At 43.7% G+C, this 22,608-nt stretch overlaps 1 protein-coding gene across 5 annotated transcripts in view; it reads left to right on the forward strand.

Annotated features, from left to right (window-relative positions):
- Positions 1 to 22,608, forward strand: part of LOC141235517 (NACHT, LRR and PYD domains-containing protein 12-like) — a 208,102-nt gene that overhangs the window by 117,811 nt on the left and 67,683 nt on the right. For all 5 annotated transcript variants that reach the window (XM_073668154.1, XM_073668156.1, XM_073668157.1 and 2 more), the window contains 2 exons: positions 2,090 to 2,260; positions 8,732 to 8,902. In XM_073668154.1, coding sequence (XP_073524255.1) covers positions 2,090 to 2,260; positions 8,732 to 8,902 — 342 coding nt within the window. The remainder of the gene's footprint in view (positions 1 to 2,089; positions 2,261 to 8,731; positions 8,903 to 22,608) is intronic.

The following is a 22,608-nucleotide window of genomic DNA, read 5'->3' on the forward strand; positions in this document are numbered from 1 at the left end:
ATCATAGGTAGACCTCAACTATGAGAGACAAAATGAGAAAACAAACCCTGAAAATCACATTGTCTGATTTGGAAAGAATTTTTTTCAAATTTTGGTGAAAAATAAGTATTTGGTCAATTACAAAAGTTCATCTCAATACTTTGTTATATATCATTTGTTGGCAATGACAGAGGTCAAACCTTTTCTTTAACCAATAATACCTTTTTGGTCTTCATACAAAATTTTGACTTTTTAGTATTTTTTAATACAGGTCTGGCTGCAATGGTGGCATTTTCTACTACTGGCATTTTTTAATCGAAAGGAAAATGGAGTGCAGACTTCATGTATTTAATGCTTAATTAAACTTTATTAATTCATGAAAATTCATACATAAATACATAATTAAAAAAAAACATAAAACAGAGGTACATGAAAAGAGGATAAAAAGTAACCGACGCAGGTAAATATGGGGTTTTAATGATATTAATTCACAGCCCCAAATATGGAATATTTCCAAAATAGGAATACAATTCAAGGGAGTCACTAAGGAATTGAAACCTCTAATTCATACAGTATACATGATTAGTGTAAATAATTATAAAGAAATAAAAAATAAAGTGCTTGTGCAAAATAGCTCATCATACTTCATTCCTGTTAGACAATAGTGGCAGACTAGCAAAATAGCATAGTGCTCATAAAGTGCATAATAATCATCACTTACCCATAGGTGTAAACGCAAGTGCGGTGTTCCCAGGAGACAACCCCGATGCGCGTTTTGCACCTCTCTATTGTATTGCAACTGAAGCCCTTTAGTGTTCTCACTCGCTATGGTACCACTTCCATTGCCTCCATAGAGCATGATGTTAAAAAAAATGGCATCGCTTCAGGATAGGCTGGATTTCCGGTTCTAATGAGGTCTTGGACATTCCTGCACATGTGCACACAAGGTTATGCCGTGACCCTATGCTCAGGGATTCAGCACTTGGTAGCGGTGATAAGAAAATGTGCCAAATACCAGACAGGTGATAGTGAGGAGCGGATGGGCCGGGGAGGTGAGCATATGGTTTTTACTTATTCCTTACATCTTACGTTTCTTATATTCTCGGGCCCAGAAAGGCCTCAAAGCACAATAAGGGACAATCGGTTTTCTGAGAATAACTTCTTTGTGAATCGGAGGAAAATCCTAGCGAACAGGTGAATTTGAATTTTGCATAATCCTCTAATCTCTAAGAGAGAATCATAAACTGATACTGCCAAGAGGGTGAGGAGGGTCAGGAAATGCAGTGAAAGAGACCCCACACGTTACGCTCATTCCAATTGAGCTCACCACTGATACTAGAAATAAATCCAGAAAGAGCAAAAAAACAAGGAATTCAGGCTACCAGCACAGGAAAATGTAGGTCCGCAGAGTCAAATTAAAAGACAGCAACTGGCTTAGTGTTTGTATAGTATAAATCACAAAACCTAGGATAAAACAAATGAGCAATTACCCAGCAGTAAGTAAATGAATAAATAGTAATAGTACATGTTAATAACATAGGGTACTTACATTACTCTACTGTATTTAAAAACCATCCCACCTCAACAAGGTGTACCCAATCGGGGATGATCCCTAACTCTTATAGTTCACCTCTCTATGTGCCAGCCATCCTCAACATAGACGGGGCAGAGTGAGCCTCAGGCCTGACTGTTTCAGCACTTGCCCGTGTAATATAAATCCCATAACAGTAATGACACTCACCCAAGTGTACCTAATAGTGTAAAATGCAGATTTGGTAGACACCAAGAAATAGAAGACACATAAGCGCCAACAGCCCTGATAAGCTGGGAGTAACAGAGCCACATGTGACATGTAATAATGTGAAAACAGCAGGTGCATAGAGGACACGTGAGACACACACTGACTTATACAATGGATGCAATAACCACTGATTTATAACATGTCATAAAGTGAGAACATTCTGTATATCTGGAGCATTTATTTGGCTGCCTTCCTGACATTTACCACGGCGTCTAGTGATTTTTGGATCTCAGTAACTGCCGGGGATCCAGATTTTACACTGATACTCTGTGGACGCGTCACCCACTTCTCCTCTTTTTATTCTTACAGATTAGTTAGAAATAATCTAACAGAAACTTCTTGCATCCATTTGGCCTCAATAATAAGGAATAACCGGTCCCTAAAGACACTCGGCCTGGCTATTAACCGTCTGTCCGGTCCTCACTTCAGTGACTTGATGGAGGCTCTGTCTAGTCCAGGCTGCACAGTACAGAATTTACAGTGAGTATATGAGATGGGAACAGGACTCAGACATGTGAGTTACAAGTTATACATGGATTTTATGCTATTTTATGCAACACACCATTGTTACTTCCATGAGATAAACTACTGACAACACCTTGATATGTGACATCACAACTAATGTCTGACTGTCTCGTCTCCTCACCATCACATCAGGTCCCCGCCAACTCTAACATTCTATGATTATAATAATAATCTTTTTATTTATATAGCGCCAACATATTCCGCAGCGTTTTATAATTCAGACATTTACAGACATTATCGGCACTGTCCCCATTGGGGCTCACAATCTACATTCCCTATCAGTATGTCTTTGGAGTGTAGGAGGAAACTGTAGAACCTGGAGGAAACCCACGCAAACCCAGGGAGAACATAATTCTTTGATTCTATGAAAATATCTGAATTTTGGTGAAAATGTAGCAATTTTAAAACTTTTAATTTTTATGCCCTTAAACCAGATATTAATATAAAAAAAAATAGTTAATAAATAACATTTAACATATGTCTAGTTTACACCAGCATAATTTTTGAAACATAATTTTTTTTGTTAGGAAGTTAGAAGGGTTAAAAGTTGAACAGCAATTTTTCAATTTTCCGTCAAAATTTACAAAACCAATTTTTTAAGGGACCTCATTACATTTGAAGTGACTTTGAGGGGTTTATATGACAGAAAATACCCAAAAGTAACACATCTTTAAAAACTGCACCCCTCAAAGTGCTCAAAACCACATTCATTAACCCTTCAGGTTTCACAGGAATTAAAGCAATATGGAAGGAAAAAATGAAAACTTTACTTTTTCCCACAAAAATTTTTTGCTTTAGCCCCAAATTTAGCATTTTCACAATCGTAATAGGAGAAAATGGACCATATACCTTGTATTGCAATTTCTCCTGAGTACACTGATACCCCATATGTGGTGGAAAATTACTGTTTGGGCGCAAGGCAGGGCTCGGAAGGGAAGGAGCACTGTTTGACTGTTATGTTCTGCAACTTAGAACTAAGGAATAGGAGGGAAAAGCTGTCCCTACACTGAGACTCAGCTTGACCCTACGCTGGGGTGGGTGCCGTATTCCTTATGAATAGCCCCACCGAAACTCCTGCACTGAACTCAAACGAAGACCTGTAGGAAGGGGAAAGGGGTCCCTAAAAGATCTAAGGACTGGGAGCAAAAGCAGGAGACCTCCTAACAGAAAAGTTAGTTGCAGAAGCGAAGATTAAAGGGAGCAAAACTGGTGGAACAAGAAGATAACAATTGTCCAAAGCACAAACAACTAAACAAGGCTAGCAACTAAACAAGGAGCATTAGTAAGCCCAAAAGGCATCACCAAACACTCAAAATGTCCTTCCGGGGTGTTAAAAGCTGTCTTCCATTCATCTCCATCTTTCACCCGCAGCAAATTATATGCCCCACGAAGGTCAATCTTAGAAAATCATTTAGCTCCGGTCAATTTGTTAAACAAATCCGGAATAAGTGGTAACGGGTAAGGATTGCACACAGTGATCTTATTTATCTCCCGAAAATCCAGACATGGCCTAAGACCCCCATCGTTCTTTTTGACAAAAAAGAACCCAACCACCACAGGAGACTTAGAGGGTCGTATGTGAACTGTAGCTAAACTAGTCTGAAGGTACTCCTTCAAAGCCTCCCTCTTGGGAATTGTCAGATTTAGCAATCGACTCTTAGGGAGCTTAGCATCAGGGACAAAGTCAATAGCGCAATCATAATCTCTATGAGGTGGTAAAGCTTTCGACTCCACCTCCGAAAAAACCCTCCAAAAATCCTGAATGGGTTCAGGTAACTCCCTCTTCACAACAGCCGCAATGTGAACATTACAACACTTACCATAACACCTCTGCCCCCAGGATCTTATGGAACCAGACGACCAGTCCAGCAAAGGATTATGCACTTTTAACCAGGGCAACCCTAGGACGACCGGGGAAGGCAATTTAGAAAGTACAAATAAGTCAATCTGCTCCTGATGTTCCATATTCATAGTAAGCGGAAACCCAGTGACCTTTTGAAGCATGCTCCCATGCTCCACGGGAGTATTATCAATCGGCACCACAGGAAAGGAGATGACAAAGGTTCAGAATCAAACTTATATTTTTCAAGAAATTGTTGATCAATCAAATTAAGTGCAGAACCACGATCCACCATAACTTGAAACTCAATCAAACGACCCTGACAGGTGGTATTACCATGAAAAAACACCCCAGCAGAACGTAAAAACGCAATGCGAACGGGAGTGTTATTTCTACTGACCATTTTTTTTTCTTTCTTTAAGCGAACCTCACATTGCTTTAAAAAATGATCAGCCTTACCGTAATACAAGCAAAGTCCCTCAGAGAACCTCCTGTCCCTCTCCTTGGAACGGGATGACATTGCCCTGACCTGCATAGGTTCCCCAGTGTCGGCAGGAAGATCGTGAGAAACAGAATCCAGCAATACAGGAAACTTCTCCTCATTCTGTCTAGCCCTCAACCTTCTATCCACACGGGTAGCTAACTGCATAGCAACTTGCAGAGTATCAGGTGCAGGGAATGCAATGAGCAAATCTTTAACCCTTTCACTCAAGCCTGCCAGAAACTGAAACTTGAGTGCAGGGTCGTTCCACCTGACCTCTGCAGACCATCGTCTGAACAGGGTGCAATAACTCTCAGCATCAAGAGAACCCTGTTTGAGACGTCTGAGCTCTGACTCAGCTGATGTAACCCGATCAGGATCATCATATAGCAAACCCGTGGCATCAAAAAATGCCTCCATAGACCTCAAACAATGATCATAAGGAGACAAGGAAAACGCCCAGATTTGAGGTTCCTTACGCAATAGATACATAATAATCCCTACACGCTGTAGTTCACTCCCAGAAGATCTAGGTCTGAGCCGAAAATACAACAAACAAGCATTTTTAAATGAAAAAAAATCCTGTCGTTTCCCCGAGAAACACTCAGGTAATCCTACCTTAGGTTCTTCATAGCGTTCTGCAGGGTATTTACTCACATACTGCTGAAGACCGGCAACTTCCAGAGTCAACCCTTGCAAGCGTTGAGCAAGCTCCTGGATGGTACTCATACTGAAGAAAATCCAGGAAGAGGAGAGAAGAAAAAAAAAAAAAAAACTTTTTTTTTTAAACGCGGCTGGACATACTGTTATTTTCTACAACTTAGAATTAAGGAATAGGAGGAGACTCAGCTTGACCCTACGCTGGGGTGGGTGCCCTATTCCTTATGAATAGCCCCACCGAAACTCCTGCACTGAACTCAAACGAAGACCTGTAGGAAGGGGACAGGGGTCCCTAAAAGATCTAAGGATTGGGAGCAAAAGCAGGAGACCTCCTAACAGAAAAGTTAGTTGCAGAAACGAAGATTAAAGGGAACAAAACTGGTGGAACAAGAAGTCCCAGGATAACAATTGTCAAAAGCACAAACAACTAAACAAGGCTACTTAGCCAGAGCACAAGCATAACAACACTGATGTCCAGTGGGGAATGGGAGCCAGGTGCTGAGTAATAAATAGTGGAGAGATCACGTGACCAAGAAACCCAGCACCAGAGGAAAAGACTAGAAGCCAGCAAACCACAGATGGCCGATAGTAAAACAAAATAGATTCTAACATTGACTTTTAGAACTCAAAATTGGCTGGAATCGATAACGGACACAATGTTGCGTTTGCGGAGCCACTAATGAGCCTATACAGTGGAAACCCCTCCAAGTGACCCCATTTATGCTTCCCTATATGCTGAGCACTTGCATGGGGATTTCCATCTAAATCTCCGAATGACGTGATTCAGATGAAAGCTCCGAGGGATCCATTCTCTATAAGGAGGCAGCAGAGTTACTCTGGACTCAGTCTTCCATGCAGGGTTCCATCTGAATCACGTATAACGAATCACAATATATTTGCTCATACTCACTAAAGGTCAGCAAAACCGCCTCACTTGGTGAGTATATTTATCCATGATCATTTATTTTGCCTCAATTAGTATATAACACATGGTGGTCATATGAGCACTGTTACCAAATCAATTGTTAGATGAATCAATATGCAGTGCCTTGAAAAAGTATTCATACTTGGTTTACTCTTCTCCACAACTTTATCCCTGACTTGTCTGGTGTGTTCCTTGGTTTTCATGATGGTGTTTGATCCCTAATGTTCTCAAACAAACCTCTGACGCCTTCACAGAACAGCTATAGTTATGGTGAGAATAAATTACACACAGGTGGACTCAATTTACTATTCATGTGACTTCTGTAGGCAATTGGTCACTCCGGATTTTGCTTAGGGGTATCAGGCTACAGGGGGCTGAATATAAATGCATGTCACAATTTTCAAATTTATATTTTTAAAGTAATTAGAAAGCTACAGTATGTATCATTTCCTTTACACTTCACAAATACTTGGTTCTTGTGTTGGTATACATACATACTTTACCATAAAATACATTTACGTTTGTGGGTGTAACGTGAAAAAAATGTGGAAAAGTTCACGGGATATGAATACTTTTTGAAGGCACTGTATCTTTATGTGATTATGCCGGATTATTCAGACCCCTTTAAATTTTTCACTCTTTGTTTCATTGCAGCCATTTGGTAAATTCTAAAAAGTTCATTTTTTTCCTCATTAAAGTACACTCTGCACCCCATCTTGGAGTCCATCAAGGAGCTCAGAGACAGAATTGTGGCAAGGTACAGATATGGCCAAGGTTACAAAAGAATTTCTGCATTACACAAGGTTCCTAAGAGCACAGTGGCCTCCATAATCTTGAAATGGAAGAAGTTTGGGACCACCAGAAGTCTTCCTAGACCGGGCCGTCCAGCTAAACTGAGCAATCGTGGGAGAAGAGCCTTAGTGAGAGAGGTGAAGAAGAACCCCAAGATCACTGTGGCTGAGCTCTAGAGATGCAGTAGGGAGATGGGAGAAAGTTCCACAAAGTCAACTATCACTGCAGCCCTCCACCAGTTAGGCATTTATAGCAGAGTGGCCTGTCGGAAGCCTCTCCTCAGTGCAAGACATATGAAAGCCCGCATAGAGTTTGCTCAAAAACACATGAAGGACTCCCAGACTATGAGAAATTAGATTCTCTGGTCTGATGAGACGAAGCTAGAACTTTTTGGTGATAATGCTCTGCATGGTGGTGGCAGCATCATGCAATGTTTTTTTTTTCAGCTGCATGAAAACCTCTTCCAGAGTGTTCTGGACCTCAGACTTGGCCGAAGATTCACCTTCCAACAAGAAAATGACCCTAAGCACACAGCTAAAATAACAAAGGAGTGGCTTCAGAACAACTCTGTGACCATTCTTGACTGGCCCAGCCAGAGCCCTGACCTAAACCCAATTGAGCATCTCTGAAGAGACCTGAAAATGGCTGTCCAGTCCACCAACGTTCACCATCCAACCTGACGGAACTGGAGAGGATCTGCAAGGAAGAATGGCAGAGGATCCCCAAATCCAGGTGTGAAAAACTTGTTGCATCATTCCCAAGAAGACTCATGGCTGTACTAGCTCAAAAGGGTGCTTCTACTCAATACTGAGCAAAGGGTCTGAATACTTATGACCATGTATGTGATATTTCAGTTTTTCTTTTTTAATAAATTTGCAAAAAAATTTCTACATTTCTGTTTTTTTTTCAGTCTAGATGGGGTGCAGAGTGTACTTTAAGGAGAAAAAAAATGAACTTTTCAGAATTTACCAAATGACTGCAATGAAACAAAGAGTGAAAAATTGAAAGGGGTCTGAATATTTTCCGTACCCACTGTATATATTTATCAGCATTGTCAACTGTATAAAGGATATAGGAGTAATTTTGGAACTTTGCACCAAAAGAGTAGTGTTATGCCTGTCAGAGGCTGCAGACTTATAAAAGCTACTTTGGACAGACGTGGCGGTAGCCACTTGGTCTGGAAATTTCCACGGGAACCTGGCTTCACTCTTTGACTTCAGTACAGGCATCTGGTCTTACCACGGGGTCCACTAGATTGCTTCCAAGGAAGAGCTGCTATCTGGAGGAGCAAACCAGAGGTAAGAGTATAGTATGGAAGCAGGCTCAGAACCAGGAGGTCAGTGTAAGGAAGGAGAATAGTCAAAAATGAGCCATGGTCAAAATCAGAAATGTCCACTGGAAAAATAGCTAAGCACAAAAAAACACAGGAGCATGTCAGTTTATAACTGACAGTGGACAACAAGAATTCAGGATTTTAATTAGCTTGCAGCCCCACCTAGCAGAGAACAACAATAACAGAAGATAACCTTATCTCTTTCTCCATCTTCCATTCTGTCAGTGCGTGGAAATGGACTACACTCAGATGTCATCCGAGTGCAGTCCGATGTTTTCAACTAATTCTTTGACTTGCATGGTAATGACCAGAGACTTTTTGACTCCACGATCTATAGATTTTATACAAACATTCTGTGGACACGTCACCCACATCTTATTTTCTTACTGTTACAGATTGGATGGGAATAATCTACAAGACACTTCCTTGCCCCAGTTGGCATCTGGAATAAGGAATAACCAGTCTCTGAAGATACTTAACCTGAGCAATAACCATCTGCTCGGTCCTCAGTTCTGTGACTTTATGGAGGCCCTGTCCAGTCCGGACTGCAGGATAGAGGAATTACTGTAAGTATAAGAGATGTCAAGAGTCGCATTACATGGAGACACATTGGGGACACTTATCAGATGAAATGTTGAACTTGCTTTATGGAAATAATTCAGGTATTATGAGACATATGGAAGGAAAACATTAACTATTTACAATCCTACTCTGTGACATCTATAGCTGATCAGGGGGTGCAGATAATCCACCCACAATGGTAGCACCACATGTATTATGGACTGGCACTATAATCCTGCATGAGCCTGTGTAAGGAGAAGCGTCTCCTGCACCAACTGTGACTAATACATTTTATACAACCATTTTTTTTCTTTTGCGCTTTGAAGTGGCATATTATGACATTATTGATGACTGGTGCAGATTAATCATATGGCAGTCACTCATAGAAACAAAAAATAGTCTGTACTTTTTATATGTATGGTTTATTGTATCTTTCTCTTGGGAAGTCATACAGTGGATAAAAAACACCTACACATCCCTATGATAATGCAAGATTTTTGTCATGTAAAAAAAATCATAAAAAGAGAGATCGTACCAGGAGATGCTATCGTAATCTGACAGATGATTAGCGCTACTGCAAGAAAGAGTGGGGAAAGATTGCCAATTCTACATGTGCCATGCTGATAGACTCCTGCCAAAAATACTGAATGCTATCATAAATTCAAAGGGTACTTCAACAAAGTATTAGCTTAAGGGTGTGCATATTTATGCAACAATATTATTTTAGTTCTATATTTTTCTTTTTCCACCCCCAACAATTAGTTTTACGTATGAATTGTGCAGATTATGGGCGACATTAAAGCACCACTCCAGCGATTTTCATTTATTTCAGTGCTGGAGTGGTGCTAATAACTGAAGGTCCCCGACCCTAGTCTTATAGTCTATACTCAACACCCGCCGTGTTTTGCTCTTCCCGACGTCGCTCTGGTCCCATGCTACTATCTTGCGATGACAACTTCAACTAAACAATTGAAAAAAAATTTGTAAAAATATGTTTTAAAAAAAAAATCACAAAATAATAATAAAAAAATAAAAATATATTGTATGAACAATATATAGTGGAACGACCTGACCTATAAAACTGTCCCACTAGTTAACCCCTTCAGTGAACACCGTAAATAAAATAATAAAAAAAAGAGGAAAAAATTATGCTTTATCATGAAATTGCCGAACAAAAAGTGGAATAAAATGCGATCAAAAAGGCGAATGTAAATAAAAATGGTATCTCTGAAAACGTCATCTTGTCCCACAAAAAACAACTCCCCATACAGCTACATCATCAGCCAAAAAAAATTAGTTATAGCTCCCACAATAAAGAGATGCAAAAATAATATTTTTTTTCTCTAAATATAGTTTTTATTGTATAAAAGCACCAATACATAAAAAAACGCTATACATGTATTATTGCTGTAAATGTACTGACCTGAAGAATAAAGCTGCCACATCAATTTTACCACACATGAAATGACATAAAAAATAAAAACAATTCCTGAATTGCTGGTTTTTGTTCATTCTGCCTCACAAAAATCAGAATAGAAAGAGATCAAAAAATAAAACGTGCCTGAAAATGTTAACAAGAAAAATGTCAACTGGTCCCGCTAAAAGAAAGCTATCATATGACTCTGAATCGACAGAAGTATGGAAAAATTATAGGTTTAAAAATATGGCGATTGCAAAAACTAGTTTTTGCAATAAAAAACGTCTTTTAGTGTGTGCTAGCAGCCAAACACAAAAACCCGCTATAAAAGTGGTATCGCTGTAATCGCACCAACCAGAAGAATAAAGTCGTGTAATCACTTACACCACACGAGGAATGGTGTAAAAAATAAATATAACCAATTCTTCACCTGTTGTTGTTTTGTTAATTCAGCCTCCCAAAGATCGCAGTAAGGTTCGGCTCACATTTATCCTGCGCTCTGCGCTGAGCACTTTCACCGGGGTTTCCATGTAAATCTCCGAAATACTTGATTCAGATGGAACCCCCGACAGAAGATTCCCTATGATGAGGCAGATGGAGCCACTGTGGACGTTCTTTGACCTGTGATCCAGCGGTGTCCGTCTATTTAGGCATGGGTAAAAGTGCCGTCGGCCACAGTTTTGTGCATTTCTGGAAAGGACAATGCTAAACAGAGGCAAGACGAAGTCCAGGGAAACTCTGTTGCCTCATTATTGTGAATGGATCCCTCGGGGGTTTCATCTGAATCTCGTCAATTGGAGACTTAGATGGAAACCCCGATATAAGTGCTCAGCGTAGAGCGTCGGATAAATGTGATCCAAAATGTTATGTAAAATGTTCCTAACAAAAGCTTCAAATCAACCCACAAAAAAAGCCCCCCACTCAGGTCCATCATCTGTCAATGGAAATATAGGGGGCTTCCACTTTACTGGTAGAACAAAGGCTCTGAAAAAGTGAAATGGCTCCTCGCCCCATAAAAGAAATTCAGCAAATTCTGCTCCCCAAATTCAAATACTGTCCCTCCCTTCTGAGCCCCAGTGTGCCTAAACCACATTTAGCATCCACATGTTTGGCATTCCTGTAGCGATGAGAGCCTGCCTAATTTATGGGTACGTGTCTCCAGAAGAATGAGCTAAGCAGAACGTACTGGTCACTAAAGCGTACTGGTCACTACAACAGCAGTTTGCAATTTTCAATCAGCAACATCCGCTGCTGCTTGTTTCTGGAAAACACCCATGGAGTCAAAATCGTCACTACACCTTGAGATAAATTCCCAAAGGGTATAATTTCCCAAATGGGGTCACTTGACGAGGATTCTGCTATTCTAGCACTTAGGGACTCTGTATATGGAATCCGCATACTATTCTAGAAAAATCTGCGCTCTAGGAGGCAAATAGCGCCCCGTCCCTCCCGAGTCTCGCCAATTGGTGAAGGAGTACTGTACAGCCACATATGGGGTATTTCTACATTCAGTAGAAATTGTGGGACAAATTTTTGTAGCATTTTTACCCATTTCCCAATGTAAAAATGTAAAATCTGGGGCTAAAACTAAATTTTGCTAGTAAAAAATGAAATTATTTTTTTCTTCACTGCCCAATGGTATAAAATTCTGTGACCCACCTGTGGTGTCCATATGATCACTGCACCCCTTGATGAACTCATTGAGAGGTGTAGTTTGTAAAATGGGGTCTCTTATTGGGGGTGTGCTGTTCTGGCACCTCATGGGCTCTGCCAATGTGACATGGCACCCTCAAACCAGTCCAGCAAAATCTGAACTCCAATATGATGCTTCTTCCCTTCTGAGCTTTGAGGCCAATGTAAGTCTTTGGGAAACTCGAGCATTTTTCTGGCGACCCCCCCCCCCCCTCATAGGTCTGTAGGGCGCCTAAATATTGCCCTAATCGATGGGAACAGTGATCAAATGGCATGGGAACAGCATGGGGAAGACCACTGGAAGCGTTTCTGACTACCAGGTCTCTGTTGTGAACAATGTTGTCAGAATATTACGCCACTTTTACGGACTCACAATAAGACATACAAAAACGAAACTAAAATGGATTTTCCTGGGGAAAACGTTAAGGAACATTCTTTCCATGGTAATGACTTGCATATAAGGCAAAATAAATACCCCCCCCAAAAAATGCTCCTCCACACCTTGGAGTGTGTTCACACGTAGCGTTTTTGATGTGTTTTTGCACTTTTGCACTGCTTTCAACAGTGAAAAATACATTCACCAGTAAATGTAATTTTAATATGTTACTACCTTACCTGGCCATGTGGTGAATGAGACATGATCAGACACATTCATACAGTGCTGAAAGACATGGGAACAGCATGGGGAAGACCCCTGGAAGCATCTCTGACTCCCAGGTCACTGCCTAAACCGTGGTCATCAGACTTGATCCTATATTACTGCGGTAGTAATACAGACATTTTTGGCAATGTGACAAATATTAAACTCCATTTAATATGGGCACGGCGCGTGGCATGGGACAAGGAAGTGGACATAATGGTGATGGTGCACGTAGAGGCCGAGGCCGTGGGCAAGATTAAACTGTGCCAGCTGAAGGAGCACAACAAATACCCACATCATGTTGAACTATACCTTTCAGTCCCAATTTCTAGGGGGGGCGTGGAACACCACTCTTGAAGCCCGAGCAGTGTGAAAAGGTTGTTGATTGGATAGCAGATAATGCTTCCAGTCAGTTTGCCACCACCACGACACTGTCTTCCACATGGTCCAGTCTCAGTAGCCGTGAGTCTGGACCACATTATTATTATTACTATTATTACTATAGCAGCATTTATTCCATGGCTCTTTACATGTGAAAAAGTGGTATACATCGCAAAAACAATTACAATAATCTTAAACAAAAATGTGACAGCGACTGGTACAGGACAGGAGAGGACCCTTCCCACGAGGGCTCATAGTCTACAAGGGATGGATGAGGATACAGTAGGTGAGAGTAGAGCTGGTCATCCAGCAATATGGTGTAGCGAGGGTTACTGCAGGTTGTACGCTTGTCGGAAGAGGTGGGTCTTCAGGTTCCTTTTGAAGGTTTCAACAGTAGGCGAGAGTCTGATATGTTGGGGTAGAGAGTTCCAGGGTAGGGGGGGATGCACAGGAGAAATTTTTTATGCGATTGTGGGAAGAGGAGATAAGAGGGGAGTAGGGAAGATCTTGTGAGGATCGGAGGTTGCATGCAAGTTAAGTACCGGGAGACTAGGTCACAGATGTATGGAGGAGACACGTTGTGGATGGCTTTATATGCCATAGTTAGGCTTTTGAACTGGAGTCTCTGAGCAATGGGGAGCGAGTGAAGGGATTGACAGAGAGGAGAGGCCGGGGAATAGCGGGGGGACTGATGGATTAGTCGGACAGCAGAGTTTAGGATAGATTGGTTGAGGAATGTGCGGATTTGGGAGATATTTTTGAGTTGGAGTTGGCAAGAAGTGGAAAGGCCTTGGATATGTGGTTTGAAGAAGAGATTAGACTCCAGGGTTACCCCAAGGCAGCGAGCTTGCGGGACTGGGGAGAGTGGACAGCCACTGACGTTGATAGGTCAGATGGGGGGGTTGAATGAGATGGTGAAAAGATGATGAATTCTGTTTTCTCCATGTTAAGTTTTAGAAATCTAGCAGAGAAGAAGGATGAAATAGCGGACAGATATTGTGGGATTTTGTTTAGTTCCTGATCCTCCTTCCTCCCACCATGCCGAGTGCCTGGAGACAACTCATCCCTCACTTGGATACTCCAAAGAGCTGTTCATTTTTCCATTTATAGATTCGGGCCTCTCGCCCGGCCCGCTTCAAGCAGGGCAACAGAAGAATGCATGTAGCGATGCCCAAATATTTGAGCATGCATGGTCACCCGAAGGTGACGGTGGGAAAGTGAAATTACTGTCGCAAGAGGTGGATGATGATGAGACACAATGGACAGAAAGTCAGGAGGAGGACGAGGGTGCGGAAGTGTACGACGAGGGCCCAGAAACAGTGTCTGCGGGTGACACCACTGCCTCTTCTCCTGTTGTACATGCACGCCAAGCCTCCATTCATGATGCAGGCGAAAATGCCTCCCACCCTGCACCTGTCATTGCACACTTGCAACCATCAACATCAGCAACCATGTCCACGTCCTTGTCCCAGCGCAGCGTTCAGTTGTCCCTACCCCAGTCCTTTGAACGCAAGCGCAAATACGCAGCCAACCGGCCACAATACTAAACTGCCACATTTCTCGACTGCTTGCACTAGAAATTTTGACGTTTAGACTCGTGGAAGTGGAAGCTTTCCGCAACAGCATGGCGGCGACTGGCCCTTGATACTCGGCCCCCAGCTGCCACTATTTCTTCCGATGTCGTAGCCTGCCTTATACAAGCACAGGTCCCAGAACATTACCCTAACCTCCCCAGCGCAGTTAGTGGGAAGGACCGCCTAACCACATAAACGTGAATAAGTGCTTGTGACCAGGGACGGTACATCTCACTGATGCATCACTGGGTTAATTTTGTGGAAGCCAGGACCCAATCGGACCGTGGGACAGAACACATCTTCCCGATGCATAGGATTGCGGGTAGAGATGAGCGGTGTTCGACTCGAACTGTTCGCCAATCTCAAATTTGAGCTGTTTTGGGCGGTGTTCGAGTCGTTCGACGAACTCGAACGATTTGCAAATAATTCGGCTGTTTGAGGTTATGTTCGATAACTGTTCGTGCACCAAAAGCGTAACTGGATTTTTTCACAGTAATACTGTTAATCAATGTTAATAGACAGTTTCAGTGTAGAGTGGGCGGGGGAGAGGGGCAGGGGATGGATCTCTGCAGAAATAATGCCGATCTCCATTTTTTTTTCTTTCCCGCATTTACAGTGGGGCGGTGCAGTCTGTCAGCCTATCAGCAGCGCACACACACAGCAAAGTGCTTTTTTTCACACAAGCAAGGGCATGTGGGGCACCCCAGGGGTCCGGTTGCCACAGTGGCATTGCCTCCCTCACAAGAGGTGATGCCATGCCTGGAAGCAAACAGGGGTCCCCTAATTAAGTTTTGCTAAGCATGCAACACTTTCCTGGCTACAGATCAGCAAGGGGAGCACCTCCCCTTGGCAACTGGGATCTGGGGGCGGGGTTAGTTAGACTTAGTGTGAGGAGTTGAAGTGAGGACGTCAACGAGAGAGGAGCTGGGGAGTGGAGCTGCGCGGCAGTTCACCCCAGAAGGAACCACCACAGAGGAACGGACACGGGAGTCCGAGGCTGTGGGGCACTGAAGGCCCAGCAGCAGAAACCGGAGGGCAGGAGACTGCAGGTCTTCTGGCCCCAGCAGACGCCCGGAGGCTCAGCAGCACCGCAGGGCCCAGCACCGCCACGTGGGAGCGACGCATCAGCAAGGCCATACGGGTGAGCACAAAGACGTTGCAATCTGGGACGAGGGCCACCGCACAGCTACAAGCAGCAGGGCCAAAGAGATTAGTGGAAAGGGAAGGCCTCCAACTTCACCTGGCGAGGTGGATTCCTTACTTGCTTCCAGGCTGCCCGGACTTCCACTTCTAGCCAGTACCCTAGTCCCGGTTTGCCTAATCACCGCCAGTAAAGATAAGAGGAAACCGCCATTAAGTTGTGGACTGATTATTGCTACGCCATCAACCCCTGCACTACAACGCCCAGCATCACCTATAACATCTACACTGCCCTAGAGCTAAGCTCTACCTGTGTAGAGCCACACCAGCTTTGCTGCACTAACATCAGCTCCAGAGGACCTGCTCCGAAGCGGCGGCTCTCTTTAGCCGCATTCCGCAGGTGGCATCACGAACGTTGTACATAAAAACTATAAAATCCCCTTTTACCGACCGCCCTGGGTCATGGACCGGGTCACCGCCACTGTGACATCTACCCTAGCAACGACTGGCCCGGCACCGAGTACCCCACGGCCCAGGGGGCACGTCAACTTGGCGTCACGAACAGGATTCACGAAACCCGGTATAACCGAGTCCTGTGTGCCATAGACTTTACTAAACGGTGTTATCACGTGGTTTGCCGCCCGTCGAGGGGAGGCAAGAAGCCCCGATCCGGAACCGCCAGGTAAGAGATCCTTCCGCCTGCAGAGCAGCATACTGGTACGTCAGCAGACGCCGAGGCCCTGGCTGAGGTTCACTAGGAGGGAGGAAGATACCCAACCACTGTAATGCCGTTATCAATGCCGTACATACCGGGGGCGGCGTGGTTGTCCCAGTACTCAGGGGAGTCGCACACCCTGAACGACTTTGAGGAGAGACTGTGCAGTCTGTTTAAAATATACCCCCTGTCTGAGGAGCAAAAAGTCAGCATCCTCATAGGCCAGCTAATCGGTGCAGCCCAGAGAGAGGTGAAGTCCTGGCCGGGCAGAGACAAAGGCACTGTAAAAGAAATACTGGCCCTATTGAAGGATACCTTTGACACCCGCACCGCAGCAGAAATTAAGATGAAGTTCTACGGGTGCAAACAGAGGGTGCAGGACAGTGTATGGGACTATGCTCTAAACCTGCAGGAGGCGCTGCGTGCCATTAAACAGGTAGACCCCGACAGTGTGCAAGATGAGGACAGATTGCTAACTGAGCAGTTTATTGAGGGGTTCCTGTCTGGCACTCAAAGGACACAGCTGCCCATTATGGCTCTGCAAAACCCTGATCTGGACTTTGCACAATTTAAAGACAGAGCAATCCGGGTGCTGCGAGAATCAATCCCAAGTGGCACTGCATCCCTCCGGCGTCCAGCTATCACCTACCACCAGGAGGTGGCGTCCTTTCCCCCAGCACCTGTGGAGGCTGACGCGCAGACCCTAGATAATGATCCATCTGCAGACCTGCGCCTTCAGGTCCAGGAGCTGACCAAAAGTGTGGCTACACTAACTAAAACCGTGCAGGCCATGCAAGTGTCTCCAAAGGAAAAGATCAAGCTGATTTCCAGTCCAGATGATGTCCCGTGGCGGCGACAGAGAAGAATTCCACCAATCAGAGGTAGGAACAGCGATCGCTACGATCAGAACAGACAACCCATCTGCCGCCGCTGTCAAAAGGCGGGGCACTATGCAAGATTCTGTAATTTAAACGAGCAACCCCTGGGGCAGAGGGCCAACCCCCAGGAGTAAGATGACCAAGCCCACAAAGCTGGCGAGACAAGTACGTGGGAGGACGACCGGTCCTACCTGTCGTGCTTGATGGCATCCCAATGAACGTGTTGCTGGACACTGAGTCCCAGGTGACCACAATGCCATATATCCTTTATAAACAATACTGGACTGATTCAGACATTACCCACAGTCCAGATGAACATCTTAACTAGAGATGAGCGTTGTTCTACTCGAACTGTTCGCCAATCTCAAATTCGAGCTGTTTTGGGCGGTGTTCGAGCCGTTCGGCGAACACGAACGATTTGAGAAAAATTCGGCTGTTCGAGGTTATGTTCGATAACTGTTCGTGCACCAAAATCTTAACTGGATTTTTTCTCAGTAATGATGAAAATTAATGTTAATACGCAGTTTGAGTGTACAGCGGGGTGGGGGGAGGGTCAGGGGATGGATCTCTGCAGGAATAATGAAGATCTCCATTTTTTTTTCTCTTTCCCGCATTTACAGTGGGGAGGTGCAATCTGTCAGCCTATCAGCAGCGCACACACGGAGCGAAGTGCTTTTTTCACACAAGCAAGGGCATGTGTCATTGGCAGTGTATGTCACATGTCCTTGCCCTATAAGACCAAGCCATTTTCCCCGTCGCCACCATTTTCTCACTGCTGCAGCTGCGTGTTAGACGGCACCGCTGTTGCTGTGTGCGCTATACCTTGTTAATTTCAAGCCAATTTTCGCACAAATCTACAGATAGCTTGGGAGTAGGGAATAGTTGTGATTGCAGTCCTTTTAAGGACTAGGTTACAGCATTTCCTACGACTTTTATCAGGCAGGTCTGTGCTCTTAAATAGATAGATTGTGGGAGTAAAGACTAATTGTAATTGCAGTCCTTTTCAGGACTAGGTTACATCAGTTCCTATCAGTTTTTGCCAGGCAGGTCTGTGCCAGTGCTGTGCAAGTTTTTTTCACAGCATTTGGCTGAATCTAGCAAAGCTAATCCTTTTTGGCCTATTGCAGAGTGTGTTAGTCAGTGGAGTAGCCTATCTGTGTTGCAAGATATACCACCTGTGTATAGAATACCAATTTTTTTACTGCAACTAGTGAAGTAAAATCTTTTGGGCATAGCATCATTCTATTAGTCCATCTATACTGACCTCCATCAGGTTGCAAATTGAATATAATTTTTTTCTGCATCTAGCTCTGAAAAAATATTTGGGCTTCTAGCAGTGTGTGGGACTTGTTCTATTAGTCCATCTATACTGACCTCCATCAGGTTGCAAACTGAATATAATTTTTTTCTGCATCTAGCTCTGAAAAAATATTTGGCCTTCTAGCAGTGTGTGGGACTTTCTCTATTAGTCCATCTATACTGACCTCCATCAGGTTGCAAACTGAATATATATTTTTTCTGCATCTACCTCTGAAAAAATATTGGGCTTCTAGCTGTGTGTGGGACTTGTTCTATTAATCCATCTATACAGACCTCCATCAGGTTGCAAACTGAATATAATTTTTTTCTGCATCTACCTCTGAAAAAATATTTGGGCTTCTAGCAGTGTGTGGGACTTGTTCTATTAGTCCATCTATACTGACCTCCATCAGGTTGCAAACTGAATATATTTTTTTTCTGCATCTACCGCTGAAAAAATATTGGGCTTCTAGCTGTGTGTGGGACTTGTTCTATTAATCCATCTATACAGACCTCCATCAGGTTGCAAACTGAATATAATTTTTTTCTGCATCTACCTCTGAAAAAATATTTGGGCTTCTAGCTGTGTGTGGGACTTGTTCTATTAGTCCATCTATACTGACCTCCATCAGGTTGCAAACTGAAAATAATTTTTTGTCTGCATCTAGCTCTGAAAAAATATTTGGCCTTCTAGCAGTGTGTGGGACTTTCTCTATTAGTCCATCTATACTGACCTCCATCAGGTTGCAAATTAAAAATAATTTTTATCTGCATCTACCTCTGAAAAAATATTTGGGCTTCTAGCTGTGTGTGGGACTTGTTCTATTAGTCCATCTATACTGACCTCCATCAGGTTGCAAACTGAATATAATTTTTTTCTGCATCTAGCTCTGAAAAAATATTTGGCCTTCTAGCAGTGTGTGGGACTTTCTCTATTAGTCCATCTATACTGACCTCCATCAGGTTGCAAATTAAAAATATTTTTTATCTGCATCCAGCTCTGAAAAAATATTTGGCCTTCTAGCAGTGTGTGGGACTTTCTCTATTAGTCCATCTATACTGACCTCCATCAGGTTGCAAATTAAAAATAATTTTTATCTGCATCCAGCTCTGAAAAAATATTTGGCCTTCTAGCAGTGTGTGGGACTTTCTCTATTAGTCCATCTATACTGACCTCCATCAGGTTGCAAATTAAAAATAATTTTTTGTCTGCATCTAGCTCTGAAAAAATATTTGGCCTTCTAGCAGTGTGTGCGACTTTCTCTATTAGTCCATCTATACTGACCTCCATCAGGTTGCAAACTGAATATATTTTTTTTCTGCATCTACCTCTGAAAAAATATTGGGCTTCTAGCTGTGTGTGGGACTTGTTCTATTAATCCATCTATACAGACCTCCATCAGGTTGCAAACTGAATATAATTTTTTTCTGCATCTACCTCTGAAAAAATATTTGGGCTTCTAGCTGTGTGTGGGACTTATTCTATTAGTCCATCTATACTGACCTCCATCAGGTTGCAAACTGAAAATAATTTTTTGTCTGCATCTAGCTCTGAAAAAATATTTGGCCTTCTAGCAGTGTGTGGGACTTTCTCTATTAGTCCATCTATACTGACCTCCATCAGGTTGCAAATTAAAAATAATTTTTATCTGCATCCAGCTCTGAAAAAATATTTGGCCTTCTAGCAGTGTGTGGGACTTTCTCTATTAGTCCATCTATACTGACCTCCATCAGGTTGCAAACTGAATATATTTTTTTTCTGCATCTACCTCTGAAAAAATATTTGGGCTTCTAGCTGTGTGTGGGACTTTCTCTATTAGTCCATCTATACTGACCTCCATCAGGTTGCAAATTGAATATAATTTTTTTCTGCATCTAACCCAGCCAATAGTTTTGGCCTAATACCACAGTTTGGCCACTCAGCTCTGCTCGGTTCCCATCCATTGTTTTTTTGTGCAAACAACTCCAGAGTTGTGAATTAGTTAACCACCAAAATGAGTGGAAAAAGGCCTGCTGCTGGTGGAAAGGGGAATAGGCGTGTTGGGAAGGGGAAAAAAGGTTGTGTCCGTGGGGTAGGTGTTAAAGCAACAGTAACATCTGCAGAAGAAAGACCATCTTCGAGCCTAACTAAAATGTCTACTTCTTTTAGCGGACAATGTGATAAGATCCCTTTCTTACGGCCACGCCAATCGCTACAAATTCCAGATGAGGCACAAAAACAGCAGGTGCTTCAACGGATATCAAGTGCTCCTTTAAGTGGGCTCTCCTCCACATCAACTTCAACATCACAAATACTCCAGTCCTCAAAGGTGTCACCCCAATCGCACTTGCTTCCTCACAGCTCCCAAATCTCCAGCTGCCCGTCTGAGTATGAGGTAGAACAGATGGTTGAGTCTGCAGAGCTGTTTACTCATACTATAGCCTGGGAATCAGAGGTCGACTCCAGCGCTTCTGTGAATCCAGACGAGGAAATGATCTGCACTGATGCCCAGAATCTTTATGAATCGGATCCAGGACCAGACGCAGAAGGTTCTGACCATAATGTAGACCCTCATTCCCAAACTGTAACTCCTGTTGGTGGAGACAATGAGGAAGACGATGATGAGACTCAAATACCTGATTGGAGCGACAACTTTAGTTTTTTGTCAGGGCAGGAACAGGTTGGCTCTGAGGACGACGGGTGTGATAACGCACAGGGTGATGATGATGAGGTTGGAGATCCCACTTACTGTCAACCCACAGTCAGCCAAGAGATGAGGTCAGCAGAGGAGGTGGAAGAAGATGCTAGTGACGACGAGGTCAGGTTGCGCCTTCCTGGACAGAGACGTAGTACTGGAAGCACGTCAACAACTGCATCCTCAAACACAACTCTGCCTCTCACCACAAGTCGTGGTGGCTCTTCAGGTCGCATGGGTGCTAAGCCTTGCATAGCCTGGGCATTTTTTCAGATCGATAAAGATGACCCAACTCGTGTTATCTGTAACATTTGTCAGCAAAAGCTAAGTAGAGGCCAAAAAATACATAGTTTGAGTACTTCATGCATGAACCGGCACATGGATATGAAGCATAAGTTGCAGTGGGAAGCTCAGTGTGCTACAATGCGGCCTAGCCGGCCGGGCCAACCACCGTCTGCCATATCTTGTGCATCCGCGGCCTCTTCATCCTCTGTGACTGGGGGGACAGCAGTCACACCTGTTTTGGGGCGCAGACCTGCCACCTCTTTACCCGCAACAGCCAGCGTGATTGGCAGGTCATCATTTTCTTTGGAGGTGGTAACACCAGCTGGTGTTGAGTGCTGTCCGACATCGATAGCACCACCTTTGGATCAAGGCAACTTAACATGTCCGCCTGCATCTTCCTCACAGACCGGCAGTTTGCCGGGGACACCCTTATCAACCCCGTCTAAGCACAATAGACAGCCCTCGGTCCCTCAGATGTGGACAAGTAAAAGACCATTTCCTCCTAGCCATGAGAAAGCTAAGAGGTTGAATTTCACCATCTGCAAGCTCTTGGCTACAGAAATGCTGCCTTTCCGCCTGGTGGACACAGAGGATTTTCGAGACCTTATGTCCGTCACAGTGCCCCAGTACCAGATGCCCAGTCGGCACTACTTCTCAAAGAAAGGTGTGCCTGCGCTCCATCAGCATGTCGCACACAACATCACCGCTTCTTTGAGAAACTCTGTGTGTGACAGGGTGCATTTCACCACAGACACTTGGACGAGTAGGCATGGACAGGGGCGTTACATGTCGCTGACTGGGCACTGGGTAACTATGGTGACAGCAGGACAAGGGGCTGTTGTCCAAGTCTTGCCGTCCCCACGAGTTGTGCGTCAATCCTCTTTATGTCAAAGTTCCTCCACTGCTTCTGCCTCCTCAACCTCCTCTCGGTCTTCCACCTGCACCCAAAGCCTGTCTGGTCATGCCACAAGCTTTCTAACTGCGCAGAAGGGATCCTGCACACCTCCTTACTATG

This window comes from Phyllobates terribilis, unplaced genomic scaffold (genome assembly GCF_046119375.1).
Source record: "Phyllobates terribilis strain yellow unplaced genomic scaffold, ASM4611937v1 Scaffold_2__4_contigs__length_985480577, whole genome shotgun sequence".
Taxonomy (NCBI): Eukaryota; Metazoa; Chordata; class Amphibia; order Anura; family Dendrobatidae; genus Phyllobates; species Phyllobates terribilis.